Consider the following 16,648-nt stretch of genomic DNA (forward strand, 5'->3'; position numbering starts at 1 on the left):
ACAAGGTGGGTGAGAATTTTTTTTTGGGACCAGCTTCTGTTGGTGAGACAAAATCTTTCAAGCTTACACAGAGCTCTCCCTCTCATCTGGGAAAGATATTCAATGGCACAGCTAAATACAAGGTGGAACAGATTGTTTAGCATAAGTAGTTAACACATTTCAAGGGATCATTCAAGGTGAAGTTACTGCTTGAAAAGTGAATGGTTCCTTGAAATATGTTAACGACTTATGCTAAACAAGAAAAGAATAAGTATATTTAAGCATAAATACCAATCTCATGGAGTGTTATACTAAAGACAAAGCATTTTTCTTATATACACTGTATTAATTTTAAAACTTAAAAGAAACAGAATCAGAGACCGAAATCTATTTAATATTTAAACCAAAATATATTTAACTTGATAGGCACCAAACTAGGGAAATGTCATCTAGAATAAATTGAATTACTGTCAGATAGTTGTACAACTGGCTGAAAGACCATACTCAGAACAGTTAATAATGGTATTCGCTGTCTAACTGGGAGGATGTATCTCGTGGAGTCTGACAGGGGTCAGTCCTGGTACTAATCAATATTTTCATTAATGACCTGGATAAGAATGGAGAGTATGCTTATAAAACTTGAATATGACACCAAGCCGTGAGGGGTTGCAAGCGCTTTAGAGGACAGGATCAGAATTCAAAACAACCCTGACAAACTGAGAACTGGTCTGAAATCAACAAAATGAAATTCAATAAAGATAAGTGCAAAGTTCTTCACTAAGGAAGGAAAAAATCAAATCCCCAAATATAAAATGGGGAATAACTGGTTAAGTGGTAGTACTGCTGAAAATTAAATGGGGGTTATAGTGGATCAGAAACGTAGTATGAGTCAACAATGTGATGCAGATGCAAAAAAGGCCAATATCATTCTGGGGTGTATTAACAAAAGTCTTGTGTATACAGATAGTTGGTAACTGTCTCGCTATACTTGGCACTGATGAGTCATCAACTGGAATACTGTGGCCAATTCTGGGTGCCACATTTTAGGAAAGAAGTGGACATACGGATGGAGTCCAGAGGAGAGCAACAAACATGTAAAAGGTTTAGAAAACTGGACCTATGAGATAAGGTTAAACAATTGGGCATGTTTAGTCTTGAGAAAAGCAGACTGAGGGGAGACCTGATTACAGTCTTCAAATATGTTGAGGGTTGTTATAAAGAGGACTGTGATCAATTGTTCTCCATTTCCACTGGAGGTGGGATAGGAAGTGATGGGCTTAATCTCCAGCAAAGGAGATTTAGGTTAAATATTAGGAAAGCTTTTTTAACTAGCAAGGTAGTTAAACTTTGGAATAGGTTTCCAAGGGAGGCTGTGGAATACCCATCACTGGAGGTTTTTAAGAACAGGTCAGACAAACACCTGTCAGGGATGGTCTAGGTTTACTTGGTCCTGTGCCTCAGTGCAGGCACAGGCTAGACTTTACTTCTCAAGGCCTCTTCCAGTCCTACATTTCTATGACTCCATGCTGCTAGACTGGTGCCTTAAGGAATTGACTTTGCTCTTATGCCTCCAGATCAAAACATGCTTTAACAACCCAGATTCTTGCTTTAGTTAGTTTATTTTAGAGCTTGTGTTTTCAAACTAAAATGAAGATTATGCAATGCCACTATAATTTAAGAAAAAATAATGGCAATAACTCCCTGAGATTTGTGACAACATATAAGAAACCTGAGTCAAAATTTTCTTTTCATTCTAAACATGCTGGGTAGCCATGAGGGAACTGTACAGCCTGTTCCCAAATTCCAGTAAGGCACATGGTTTATATCAAGTTCTTACTGTTATGAAAACAGTGTAGAAGGAAACAAATTAAAATGAATTGTAGGAAGACAATAAGAAATGGTTTGTGATTGATATAAATCTTATAAATGAATATATTAAGTCAACTGTATTCCAAATCAAAGAACTGATTAATGGTTTCAAGTTGGAGCACAGGGTGTGCCCACAGTTATTGTGTAGGTTTGCAAAGATTTATTTTCTTAAATAAATCCTTATTTTACATCTTATAATAAATTTGTGCAAGCTACACACAGTGTATTAAAAACCCAACAGTAGGTTCTCTTCTGAAGAGGATTCCCATGGGGCAATTATTTTTAATTACACTGCCCTTCCATTGCTCTAATAGCGGCAGGTTTTCATCCTACAGTGCCTAGCACTCTAATTCATACTTACCCAGAGCAGTTGTGCTACTGAGATTGCCATTCTTCATCTACAACTTATTCATAATTGTATGCGTTCTTTGCAATCTTTGCTCTACTAACAGTGCAGGTGTAAATCTTAGCAGTTTCTTAAGCTTCACATAGAAACTTAGTGAATTTTTTACCCTTATTCAAAATCTAGATGTGGGATCTCCAATAAATTGTCTGTTTCTTTAGTGTTATTTGTAAATTACCAATAAACTAAATGGACAAACTGTACTCTGCATAGGCATGGACCTTCACACAGTAAATGATTGGTATTATGCTGAAGTATGCCTCAACTAACCTCAGTGAAATTATGGCTTTGGATAATGTCCTGAGCTGCAAACACTTTCTCAATTTTATAACGTAATTATTAAGTGTCTAGATGGATCAGAGGGTATAGGATTTTTATATAAAAATGTTGATGAGAAGTTTTACTGTCAGGAGATCTTGAGAAAGTCATTTAACTTCCTGTGGATCAGTTTCCCAACCTGTGAAATGTACTTAGCTCATGTGTGTGTTGTGAGACTTTATAAATAAAGGGTTTTGAATCCTTGTATAGAAGACACTATAAAAGTGAAGAATATTTTCCCCATGATCTCCCATATAAAAGAAGACAGCTGTTCTTTCTAGGGTATTAGAATATGAGCATGGATTATATCGTCTTTAACTGAGGGTGTGCCCCGCCATGTGTTACTTATTATGACAGTCTAAGTCTATAAGGGAGATCTGGTGGATCCCCATCTAGCTCTGTTTTATCCATGTCGGGCCAGGCGATTGTAACCATTATTGGGATGCAGACCTTGCTACAGTCATTTCTGTCTTTTGCCTTTGTCATCATGGGATTATATCTTTGCCACATGCTCTACATGAGGCCAAAACGTAAATCAACTCGAAATTGAGGCTGGTTCAGAATGCTACGTCTCATTTGTTAAATATAGATTCTCACTACAAACACGTGACTTTAAAGTTCAGTGACCTGTCCTGGCTGTCTGTTGGTTTTCTGGTGGAGTTTTTAAGGTGTTGACACATAAGCCCTAAGTGGCCTGGGATCTGCCTTCCTAACAGACCATACCTTGCAGTACTACAGAGAGTCCATACCAAGTTCCATAGGTTACTGAAGAGTATTATTGCAAGGATAAGAATGCTAGAATAAATTCTATGCTTGCATGGTATGGTATTTCACAGTTGTGAAGTTAATACTGGTTTAAAAACATACTGTGTAATAATGGGTTGTACCTTATTCGACTTCTTGTTGTAGGGGTGACAGATGCTGTAGGAGAGGACGAGAGAGAGAGTTGTGGTGAGGTGGTTCCCATTGCCATGAGAGAAGCTGGAGATGCTCCGTCCGGTGCACTAATATCCCGTTTGATTTCTTCACTACTTCGTCGAGACACTGAATGGGGGGTGGGGGAAATACCCATGAGGTTATCATTTGCAAACAGAAAGCCTTCCAAGCCAGTTCCTATTGTTTGATATGTACTTTCCCAAAAGCTCTAGAAACAAATATATAACCTCATACAAGCAAGAAACATACAAGCCTATACCATTTAATTCTTAATATTTCACTCTTGCTAAAGGGTTTTTAGGAAAGGGCTATATTGATAAAATTACCAAAGTTTTGTATGATTAAATTTTAACTGAAGCAAGGGCAATTTGCTGAATGGATGCCTTTATGCCATCTCTCTAACAGCAGTATGAGAATGTCTTGAGTAGGGCAGATGCTACATAAAACAAAACTATTATGTTTTCTTATAGACATGCAAAAATAGTTACGATGTTAAGAGTTTGGGTTTTTTTTTTAAATTTGTTCAAATATATGAAGTTTAGTAAATAAAACAGGCACCTGGGTGAAAGCTGGCAGATGTGAAGAAGAAATTTGATTAGCTGTGACAGCTGGCCTTATCAGAAGTCATAGGGAGATTCTGATTAACAATGAAAGGTATCCATGTAACACCCTGGAACAGCCATTAAGTTTGCCTGATGAAAATTTTAATTAAAAAGTGACCAAGACAATCAGTCACTTTCCACAGAAAAAAAGCTACCGTGGATTTACCACAGGGCAAACAGTTGGCACCAGCATCTGAAAGGCAAACACCACATCTTGAACGTATGTCAAAACTCAAAATGGCTGTGTAGCAGCATGTTTTTCCTCTACATAGAATAGTTTCTAGTTATAAGTAGGGAGGCTGAGTTTTGCTTCCTAAACTTGCTAACAAGCTACTGATTGCATCTGTGCAAGACAGAAAAATACAAAATGCTCCAAATATTTCCAGAAAGATTTAATTTCTACAGGTATCAGGGTGTATATTAATTTATAAATAGCTTACTCAATAAACTAGGAAAAAATAAAAATCGCAAAATATCACTCTTTTGGATGGTTAGAAGACGTGTTTTAAATACATTTTCTAACCTATGTCACTAGGATTGAAAACTTTAAAAATACAATTTACTTTTCACCATTTACACTATTTATTTGTTTTTTATCCTCTCTCTCTCAACTTGGATGGTAAAAACATATTCAGACTCACTTTTTGTTTGTATTCAGAATGACTTTCAGGTTCTCAGGGCTGCAACATTTGTGCTGCACATATTGCATGGGAAGATTTTTTTTTTTTAAATAGCCATTAAAATTTAGAAATAGGTACATTATTTTATATTGTACTTACACTCGATAAAAGCTGGGTTTTATTAAATCCAGGTTTTTTGGTTTTTTTAATTCAAATTAGCAGAGACTTGACTTTTTATATAAACTAAATGATACTGTTACTGGTGACCCATGTAAATATTTTCAGTTCTGGAAGCATATTTTAGAAATGATAAACTACAAACACATTCACTTCCCCTATATGGTTAGTGCAAAATTTTTAGAACAACATATAAAGGAGTATGTTTAAATACATTATAGTAGTCATTTCATTTTGCACGTTTATTAATTTATGATAATATGCACACAAAACCTAGCAGTCTCTCATTTAAAATGCATTAGCTGGATGGAATTATTTGCAATGGGAGAAGACCTATATATAACTGAAAAAGTATAAAGAAAGGCATATTAAATTGCTGTCTATTAAAGAGGCTAGATAAGGCACAAGTCGGAGTATACTGCCATTGTTGTATCACTTGAAAAACCTGCATCCAAAAAGTAAAAGCTAAAAACTGGGAACAATTATTTTCTGTTTACCTTGCAAATCAAAATTCTGTGCAACATTGAGAAGAAGGGTTCTAGAGGAATACCCATTTCCTGGATGGCTGAAGATGAGTCATGAATGAATCTTAGTTCTAGTGTATACTCACAGCTATTAAAACATGCCATAGGAGGAAATTGTTCTACAGAGTTAAACTGCTCAATTTTTTTTTAATCTAATAGGTCAGAACAGAGGTTCCCAAACTGTGGGCACGCCCTCCCCATGGGTGTGTGGAGGAACATTCGGGGGGAAGAGAGGGGTAGGGCCTGGACCAATCCTCACGGGAAGGGGAGGGAGGTGGCAGCAGGGACGGCAGGGACAGAGCACCACCTAGCCCCACTCTGCCCCGGCCCTGCTCCCAGCTCCAGCTGGGAGGAGTGCAGACAGGGGTCAGGAAGGGGGCGCAATGTAAAAAGTTTGGGGACCACTGGGTCAGAAGAATATTTTTATCAAGGGCTTATGTTTTTTCCAGCATAAAGGCAAGATTAGACTTAGACATTTAAAAGTAAACAATTCCAAACAAGAAAGTGGTGCTTGCATACATCAATTGATAGATTCTAAAACCAATATCAGCTTGAAGATAGAAATTCTCTCTAGAAACAGTAGATTGAGCATGTAACTACAGCACTGAAAACAAAATGTTCCTGCTTTTATCTGGCAACTAGGTAAATGATATTACCTGAGATAGATTTCGCACTTTCCATGGCAGGTACTCTTGGCAATGAGGCTGGTCTGCTGGTAGAGGACGTTCTCAACAAATGTTCTGCTCAGAGGGAAAGAAATAGACGTGTCACTAATGCAGATTTGTAGGGATGCAATCAGTGGAGAGGCTGTGATCAACATTTATGAATTACAGAATCGGGTCATCTATCATATCGTGACAAATAACTGATTACATGTCTGTCTAGAAGGAGGCCGAAGGTTCGTCCATAAAGTTGATCATGGAGTCATCCTAAGCGCACATACCCCAAAACCCCTTAGCAGATTGTTGCCATCATCTGCTATAATGAATCTTGCAAACAAAAGGCTGGGCAAGAAACTCCCTCTTAGCACATGCCAAAACTACTCCATAAATCAGACAGTAGGAGATATTGGTAAAGTAGATTGTTGTCATCCTTTGTGGAGTTCAAACCCATCGTTGTTGTAACAAGTTTTTATCATTGCTTATATCTTCCATGCAGAACAGTGAGAAGATGCTTTAAATGCTAAAAAGATGAAAGATTAATTCTGCCCACCGGCAAAACTAATTTTTTAAAATTTATTTTTAATCTAAAAGTTAGATCAAAATGGGTCTTATGTTTATTAAAAAGATAAATCTAGTAATAAAATGGACTCTGTATAAACGTAAGACCCATTTTGATCTAACTTTTAGAATAAAATTAATTTTTTAAATCAATATTCTTTAAAACAATTAGCACACAAAGGACACCTGGTTAAAGAGTTATACAGCAATATTACAGTTAGTTATATTAGTTAATATAAATACATAAAATTATCCAAAGAGGCAGTAATTTTTGAATAAAGATTAACAGAAATGTTTAAAAAATATAAATGAACACAATTCATTAATAAAATATATTGGTAGATGAGCAACATGGATGTAAAAAATACAAATATATACATTTAAAAAGTAAACAGATTCTTACCTACCATGCCTAGTGTTCAGAATTCTGTGTTTCTCTAGTACAAGTGGATTATATTAAGCGTATAAAACAGTGTAAAGAATGCAGCCCCCTTTATGAGCACTTTATAAATTAAGGTTATTAACTCTTTCAGGAGAAAGAGAACTCTGAACACAGGATCTGGCAGACCACAAACCTTTCAGATTACTTTGAGAATGTACATATTCCTAATGCTTATGTTTATTCATGTATTCTGTTACAACAATTTAAGATGCTAAATCATTTACTTGGTAAGGCATTTCAATTTTACCAAAAAATTCTAAGTATTCTAAAATTAAAACACCCACTTTACTGAGCAAATAACCCCAATATGCATTCAATGGAAGTACAGAAAGAAGTCTGGCATATATAGACATAATTAAAGAGGAAATATATAGCTTGGATTCATATAGGGATTATCTTGAGAAAACATCTACAAAAAAGCCCCCAAACAGGCATAAATCAGATAGCTACACCCAGAATACAAAAACAATTCATTCTTACAGGAAGGGCACATTGTGAACCGAGTTTGACAGACAAAACAAAGTTAGCAGAACAGGGAACTATTAGGAAATGGAGCTATCAACACTTGTTAACTTAATTCAGTTTTCTGTCCCGCTGTCAAAATGCCATTACTTAAATATTGATAGCATACGAAAGAAAATGTAATTCATTTATAGGCAATAGCATACCCTGTATTTTTAATCTTGAAACCATGGACAATAAGTACATATAGGGGTCCTCTTTTTAACACTGTGTATAGTCCTCTGGGACAAAGCGTCATGACTTCTTGTCATGAGTGCCATGTTGGACTGGCTTTGCATATACCTTCAATATATTTTGGCACTTTTAAAGGCATGCATATCCTGATAGCAGGACATAGGGTGGCTCTGTCAAAAATCCAGCTGGGCATCGACTCTACAGAATTCATTCATGAGTGAGACAACCTTTTAAAAAAAAAAACAAAAACAAAAAACTAATAATTTACCAAAGACATACATGGAAACATGGGAGCTGTGTGTTCCACTAACAGAGACCAAAAGTTCAGGAGGCTATAAACCCATGAGACAATTAATTAGGGAAGATAACACACCTGGAAATTTCATTTAAATATAAATTTATATAATGTGTCAAACACTTGAAGGGAGGAAGCCCGTCTTTATGGTGATGAATGCACTACTGGGAATGGCTGAGGAAACCAATCACAATGTACTAGGTCTATAAAAATGAACTGTAATTACAGTAATTGAAAGGCTATTTATAGTGAAACATTAGAATTCTGATGTATTACAGGCTAAAGTTATCAGATTGAAAATGAAACGAATGATCACAAGTTAATAGCAGGCGCAAACTGCATTAAGTGAAGAGTTTCTAAAATCTGTCTGCTGCACATTCATGTGACAAACTAGGTGACTCAAAATAAAAGTCCATCTACAGTCACCTGAGTTAGATCTGGAAGAAATACATGTAAAACTGGCAAATGTCAGAAAATGTTCATTCCACACAAATCAATTTGCTGTTAACTGAATTTACAAAGAGGAAAAGTTAAATACATGTTGCACTTGTACAAAAAGCTGTTAATTCTTCAAATGTAAAATTAACAATAAAAAGTCATAATGAAATATGACTATTAGGCTTTCATTTATGAATCTGTTCTGAATAATTAATGTAATTTCAAGTAAACAATATTTAATTAAAAATATTCTGAAATGAACTGGTAGCTACTGAATTCCATACAAACAAAACCTGAATCCTTTCAAGTGTTTTTATAAGGAAAAGTAAAGAAATATTCAGATGCTCAGGATCCCCTCAACCTTTTGCACTGGATTATCTATGGACTATGTTTAATAAACTTTGGCAGCAATTGTTTTTTTTCTTTCCTAAAACAGATTAACTGTGCAAACAGCCACTATATTCAGAAAAGTACCAGGAATTATTTGCTTTGGGATAGCGATTCTTGAACTCCAGTGGAAAAAATGTATATTTCATGAGAATTAGTCTCTCTCCTCATCACACATGCATCCTTTTGATGACAGACATATACTGAAATGCACCAAGGTATTGCGCATCTCTGAAATTCCTGGTTTTTGTGGATTTAAATAACACTCAGTATTTAAATATGTTTCTCAATAAAAAAAAAAAAAAAAAAAAGAGGTGAAAGCTCCACCATCACTTTACCTTTTATATAAAAGATACTCATTACAAGCCAATGGTAGCACAAGTTTTACTAGAAGTAAAGCTGATGAAATAGAACACATACCTTGAACAGGGATTTCAGCATAGTTTGGTCTTTTGTCTGATAAAGTTGTAAGTGGTTTGGAGGTTGATATTGGTCCACTTATAGAATGCCTCTGAAAAAGTAAGATACCATGTCACAACATATTTAATGTGAAGATAAAGAGGAACCACGAATATGGACTGTAAAGCAAATAACCTCTAGTTTGAGTTTCATGAGTTAATAACTGTATAAAGTCAGCTTAACAAAAAGAACCTGTATACTTATAGTAGTGCTGTAGTGTCAGAATGTGGCATAAATATATTCAGGATGGTATAAGGCAACCTGCAAAGAGAAATTGTGCCCATATTTGCTTCCATGAGATGTATAAAGAAGGCCTGAATGTTACTTTTTACTTGAGACCTGGTCTACACAGAAACATTGCACCAGTTTAATAAAGTTGCAGTATTAAATCTGTACGGCTGTGTGAATAAAATGTGGTAAGAATCCACACACAAACCTGCACTGGTTTAATATTGCACCTTTAGTTAAACCAGTGCAACCTCTCTGTGTAGATAAGCCCAAAGTCTTACTGCTTGTGCATTTACATTATTCACACTTAGATCTTATTTACCTCCTTTTTTCCTGAAAGATTATGCACAATGGAATGATGATAGGTTTGACATTACATGTACCAAGGAACTGAAACCTGAATCAAAGTGATTTTTATTCAGAATGTTAAAGACAGTTTGGTTTTGTTAACACCTATTTAATTCAAGCACTCTACAAACGGCTGAAAGAAAGGATCTTCGTTAAACATGTATCATATCTTTATTATATCAGTCTAATTACTTTTGCATCTGAAGGTCCTCTGAATTGCAGTTCTACTCTGAAAGGTAGCTATGTAAAATTGGCACCATCTTAACAAAATTTTGGCTTGTGAGGATTCAATGTCCTTTCTTTTTAGTGATAAAAGTAAGTTCTCACTGCTCTTTGCAGAGCCTACCCAATAAAAACTGAACTAGATTTTTTATTTTTCTTGTTCAACTGAATTGTTTACTAAATTCTAATCAGATACCCCTGTGCAAACTCACTGAAAACAGTGGGGCTTAATGGAACTCCAAAATGCCATTTCTACTCACTTTCAGAGTAGAACTGCACTCTAATGTTTATTTTTTTTATATGCAGCCTCCACTGTCAAGTACATACCAAACTTTTTCACAGTATGTCCCACATTCTGTCTTTGGGAGACCTCACCTTCCATTCACAGTAGCAAGCACAGCTCCTGGATATCATTGCTGAGGAACTACAGCAATTACTTTCCTAGTATTTTTCTTTATAAGCATTTATGTATTTTTAGCTGTAATGAATCTTTACTCTCTGAAAAGAAGGACAGCCTGCACTGTGTGACTTGATAGCATTCCACGGATCACATGCAAATCATGTGCGGACTGTTTGGAACCACTAGGCTATATTGTGGAAATATATATTTGTTCTGAAATCTGGATTTTGCATTCAGCATGTTGCCATTCCATCACTAAATGTATGATTCTGTCCTTGTTTACAGAAGCGTAAATCTGCAGTATTCTTCATTGAAGTCAACCACACCCACTGGATGCATTCACTATTTTTTCAGTAGCTGAATGAACTGTACAGTTTGATAGTCATTCTCTACGTTCACTGAAACCAGCAGATAATCTATGGAGGGAATCAGGAAAGACTATTTGCATTATTATTGTTTGGAAAATATTAATCTGGTTTCAAAATATCTAATGCAAATTATAGTATACCTTCATTATTTACTTATCCTGTCCCTTCCATCACACCCCTACATTTAATTACCTGATCAATCCACTAAAGAATTTAACATGGAAATCCTGTCAACTTCCCATCTGGCCCATGATAAGATGAGAAGGCTAAATGAGCCAGCCCCCTTATCTTCATGAGATAAAGAGCTCCGGTGCTTTTTCGTGCCAAGTCATTTAGAGAAGCTAAACTCAAAGATATGATAAAAAATGAAACCTTAAGTATACAGTTTGCAACATGTCCTTGCATACACAGGATTACAAAGCTCCTTACTCTAACTTGGCTCTCATATATAACAACCTTTTTGCACTGGCAAGAAAATGAGAAAAACAACTGCAAGTGTCCAGGAGCCTACCCCCATAATACAGCAAGAGGACCTATATTTCATCACTTTATTATCAGATTATCTATGGGATCCTAAATTAATGCTATAAAGATGAATATTTCTTTATTTAAATATGCTGTCAACTGCAAATCAAGTAAGCCCTTGGAGAGTTAATTCTAATCCATGCATGAGACTTTCTGATAGCTAATTTTAATTTTAAAAGCTAATGTTTTCAACTTATTCAGAAACCATGTCAGATCACAGCGTCTCAACTTCCTCCAGGCTTCCCACTGATGTCCTGGGGGCTTACTATCCTATGCCCCTCCCAAATATTAAACATAACTGTACCTGGATTGCTAAAATTGAGAAGCCAAAAATCTTGGAGTACAGCAGTAAGGGTTGAAAAATGTAAACCCAAACCTGTCCCCATATTTCTATATAAACAAGGAGCCTCCACAGTACTCCCAGCGTTGAAGCAAGGGAACAGAGTTCTAGGTCTCCACCTACCTATGTTTCAGTATCATTTCTCCAACCTCCATGTTCTCATATACATATACATATATACATATACATACATATACATATACATACATATACAGTATTTTAAAAACAAAACATTCTTTGAGATAGGCTCAGAAAAGTGTCCGTCTTACTTAGCTGATAACTTTCTGTAACTCAGTCATTTCTGCTTGTCATAAAAGAAGCTTGCTTAGTTTTCTGCTTTTTACTTCTGTTTGCACTTCAGAGCCAACACCATTATGTCCAGCCGTGTCTACTCTAGCCAATTTCCCTTAGAATTTTCAACCATTCATACCACCAGTGTTGGCACTAGAGTATACAGGCCACAAATATGAGAAATTTTAGGAGGAAATGGATCAACTAAATTATTTATCAAGTTCCAACCAGCTACATCTGGTACAAGCCTACTAAAACAGTGACATGCAAATAGGGGTCACCGAGGGAATAATCTGACCTGCAGAACCTTAATTACACATGATGAGGTGCAAGAAACAATTATGCTTGACTGAGCCTATGATGAGATTAAGGGTTGGTGTTAAACATGCTTGACTTGTAAATTAAGCTAATTTGATACAGAATCGGAGGCCAATATGGAACCTGACTTTGTTTAAAAAAAAGTCACTGTTGGGACTAGACTCTAGTCACTAGAACTGCTCTTCAAGTGTAACATTCACTGACTCCTACAAACCAGTTCTGAGGGACTGGACAAGTCAATAGTCAAAGCCCACAATCCTGAAAACAAAATGTTATCAAAAGAACAAAAGGGATACACATGTCTTCAAAACAGACAATGAAGGGTGCACAGATGTAAGCCATGATGTTAAATACTATTCATGTCAAAGAATATTTACAATCTGTATTCTGTAGCTCCTGTTAGTCACTTTTCAACCTACATTAAGAACTGGCAGGAAGAAAGGAGTCAGGATATTAGAATGAGGCTCATTTGAATGAACTGTATAATGAAAGATGCCCACGGTCTTAAATAAACTGGACTTTCCATTCAGGACTGCTTCTAAAACATTTTATAAAAAGTAAAATTATACCTGCTCTTTATATAAAAAATAAGTTTGATATAAATATACCAGATACTATATGGGAGTCAGGAAAATGTACATTGCTGTCTGCCAGCTAGAGTGCAGGCTTATTCTAAATCATAGTTCACAGCATTTTAAAAACAAAACAAAAAATGCCTAGAAAAGACTAACATTGGAGGGAAAACTATTATTGATATTTATTTTCAAATATAAGTACAGAGTAATTTACCACAGGAGTAAGGATGAATCTGGCCCAATATGTTTAACAATCACAAACTGATATCAAAATTACAGATAAGATTTACAATGCTAAAGAAAGGAACAGCAAGTGCATAATCTCACTGACAATAAGAAAATTTAGTATCAGTTACTTTTTTCTCACTGCCATTTTCAGGCTGCAGGCAAAAGTTCTGCTAGATAGCAATTATTGCTTATTATCTGTTAAGCATGAATAATTAAGTTAATAGTTTCACATATAAAAATCTAATTATTTTAAATGTTATGGTGTTGATACTTTCTTAGGTTAATACAGAAATCAATCATGCAGAAAACAATTTGATTAAATGAAGCTTCCTGGAAATCATCAAGGCTAGAATACTAGAGTTACTAATAGACTCATAAAGAGAAACAGACACGTACATGATCCTTTAAAAAAATAAAAGTCTGCGTGTACATAGGTGTACATAGTACATGTTCTCAGTTTGGGAGGCAAAATGATGATGAACGGGGTTAGATCATTAATCTCCAAAGATATTATTTCAAATCCCTGGTGGACACTGGTAAACATCACCAAACCATGATCCTGAGTACCTGAGATTAACTGTAAGATATGTGTGGGGAAGCCAGCATACATTACCAACCTATGTCTGCTTCTCTGTAAGTTATTTAATATTTATATTACAATAGAGCCGAATTCCAGTGGGCCTAAACAGGACTGGGTCCCATTGTGCTAGGTGCTGTACAAACAGAAACAGATATGGTCCTTGAAATGAAGAGCTTACAGTATAAGACTCTAGTGCTATTAGTCCAGGTTCATGAGAATTAAATATACAAAATGTTTAAAAATAATGCTTTCCAGGAAGAAGGGAAAACTATGTATTTACTTTTTCTCTTAACCCTATTTTGTCAGTTTTCTGGCAACTGGGAAGGAAATATACCACTCTTAATTTCCCATCCATGGAGGTACCTTCTTGTGTACTTTTGCATTGAAAGCCTCACTCAGGCATTTAGATGAAAGTCTCATGTACACAAGGGAAATTTTGCAAAAATTCCCTATTGTTGCCGACACCAGTTCAGACAAATCAGTGTTAGAAGACTGTGTAGAGGGGCTGCCAGCTGCCACTGACATTTTACACATCATGTCAACTAGACCTGCTTTGAGCGAGATGACAGTGATTAAATCATAGATAGTGAATCAACTCCAGGGCTCCCGTTGTCACAAACACTAGTAGAACTGAACAAAAGTTAGAAACGGTGAGGAATTTTTGCTATCATAGCTTAAGGAGGATCAGTGACAATCACAGAAATGCTCCACTTTGAAAATACTTATCACTCTGCCTATATGCTTTAGGCTAAGGTGAAAATGGAGGGCTGAAACACCAGGCCTGGCTGCACTTGCTAATATCACTCATCAGCATACAGCAGGGAAATACATGAATGTTGCAGTTGAGTAAACATAATTTAAATACTAGATTAAATATAACAACCCAGTTTGCTCAGCAAAGTTAAATATGGCACTGGCATTTAAGCCCAATGTTGGTGACGTCCTCTTGCTGCAGAGGCACTGAGGTACAGGTACCTCTTCTAAAGAGTTTTGCAACATAGGTATGAACTGTTCCAACAGCTGCTCTACACCAGCACCCTGACTTCATTTTAGTGGAGGGAATAATGATTCCTATATATATTGCAGTTATTGCTATGCTTTGGAATCCTTTTAGATTTATAAAGTAAGATTAAAAATGTTAAATTATACAAAATGTTTAATATTCACACATTAGATTTGCCAGGTATGCCTGATAAACATAAGATCGTTTGAGTGCTGATAAAACGGATGAAATCACAGACACCAGCCTATCAGTAGTCTAAGGAGGTGAGGAGGCCAGCAGAAGGAGGAAAAGAAGAGAAATACCTCTCTCAACATCCAGCACTGGAATGAAGAGAGAACAGGAGTAAGAAGAAGAAGAAGAAAAAAAAAAGACATCTAAAATCTTTTCTTTTTTTGAATTGGAAGAACATAGTAAGATATTGCATTGAAAACATTAAACAGCAACATGCGATAATTGGGCTGTGATGTTTATCACAAAATGATACTGACTTGTATCATCAAAGGAGGTTCAGGGATGTGGTACGCCTATGTTTGCATCTGGACTTAAATGCATATGGGTTTCACTCCAAAACTTGGTTATGTCAGCCTGTCCATTTTATCAGAATACCAGGATGGGAATAAATGGGATTTGTGTTGGCACACAGATTGTCTCATTGACTCAGTCTCTGCTTGAGCAGATGAGTGCTACCACAAAAAAAAGGGAGTGAGCAGGGAGCATGCTTCCGACAGCATGTACAAAGATGTATGCTAGCTCTGCTCAAGATAGTGCACTAAACATAGCAATGTGGCCGCAACAGCATGGGCAGTGACTCAGGCTAGGCACCTGAGTACGAACCAGGGGGTCAGGTATGGTTATATCAGGCAGCTAGCTCAAGCTGCTGTTTGTGCCACTGTAGCCACACCAATATCGTTAGCATGCTAGCTCAAGAAAAGGACTTCAGTACTCATGCAGTGGACAACTCCTCCAGCTTAACTCAGATCTCATGGCCACGATGACAACCTTGGAACTGTCCCAGACAGTCACACTTTTAAATCTTGCATTGCCACTGTAACTAGAGATAAGGAATAATGAAGAGAAAATGAAGGCTGACATCACTGGTAGGACAGACTTGATAGAAGATGAATTCTAAGAAGTAGGCTGAACTGAATTATGTAGTGTCTTGAATGGGAAGACAGTAGAAACCAATGTGGTAACATGATGGAGATTCTCTGAGCCTCATTACATCATTCCTTCACTATAATTGGCTGTTTCGATATAATGCAACAAATAAAGTCAACACAAAAAAGCCTCTCTGTGTATTTACATACATTCAGTAAGATCACTTATTTTCAAAAGAAATTAGAGGCAAAGATTCTCTATTTCACTACTACCTTCCCTTTTCAGGGAGTTCCTTTCACCCCAGAGGACATCCCACTACTCACATTCTGCTTGTGCACCAGAAGTGCAATTCAACATCCACATTATGGCAGACAGAGAAACTCAAATGAAGAGTAGCAAGCATCATGTGCTAGCTTCCCACTACTTTAAGATGCTATTTTCGTTACAAATAACTGAAGTCCATGGTTAATTTGTGAATACATAAGGCACATAAACCTTAGGCTACAGTCAAAAGCCTTTGTGTTGCCAAACTTCTAGTCTAGCCTTTCAGAATATGAGACTAAGCATGCCCATTTCTCACGTGAAGAAAAAATATAAAGGCAGCTCAATGGTGACTGAATCCCCAACTGACACACAGCTAGTCAGATGCAGCTGCCTTGTGAAAAACATTATCACTGCTGACTGAATCACAGAAAGCAACACATTTTCTGATGAAAAAAATCTAATTTCTCCACTTCTGTTTTGAAGCTGTAACTGTTC

At 36.3% G+C, this 16,648-nt stretch overlaps 1 protein-coding gene across 8 annotated transcripts in view; it reads right to left on the bottom strand.

The window, feature by feature from the left end:
• The window catches only part of SPECC1L (sperm antigen with calponin homology and coiled-coil domains 1 like), a 108,083-nt gene that overhangs the window by 46,303 nt on the left and 45,132 nt on the right, over positions 1–16,648 (bottom strand). For 7 of the 8 annotated variants that reach the window (XR_010920208.1, XM_067550015.1, XM_067550018.1 and 4 more), the window contains 3 exons: positions 9,327–9,417; positions 6,085–6,168; positions 3,457–3,613 (listed from right to left, as the gene is read on the bottom strand). Coding sequence is in view for 7 of the 8 variants with exons in the window: in XM_067550015.1 (XP_067406116.1) it covers positions 3,457–3,613; positions 6,085–6,168; positions 9,327–9,417 (332 nt within the window). In the remaining variant the exon portion in view is untranslated. The remainder of the gene's footprint in view (positions 1–3,456; positions 3,614–6,084; positions 6,169–9,326; positions 9,418–16,648) is intronic. The other variant, XM_067550013.1, reaches the window with a different exon arrangement.

The sequence above is a fragment of the Emydura macquarii genome, unplaced genomic scaffold, assembly GCF_026122565.2.
Source record: "Emydura macquarii macquarii isolate MOO-44397 ecotype Brisbane River unplaced genomic scaffold, CSIRO-AGI_Emac_v2 contig_1254, whole genome shotgun sequence".
In the NCBI taxonomy this organism is placed as follows: domain Eukaryota; kingdom Metazoa; phylum Chordata; order Testudines; family Chelidae; genus Emydura; species Emydura macquarii.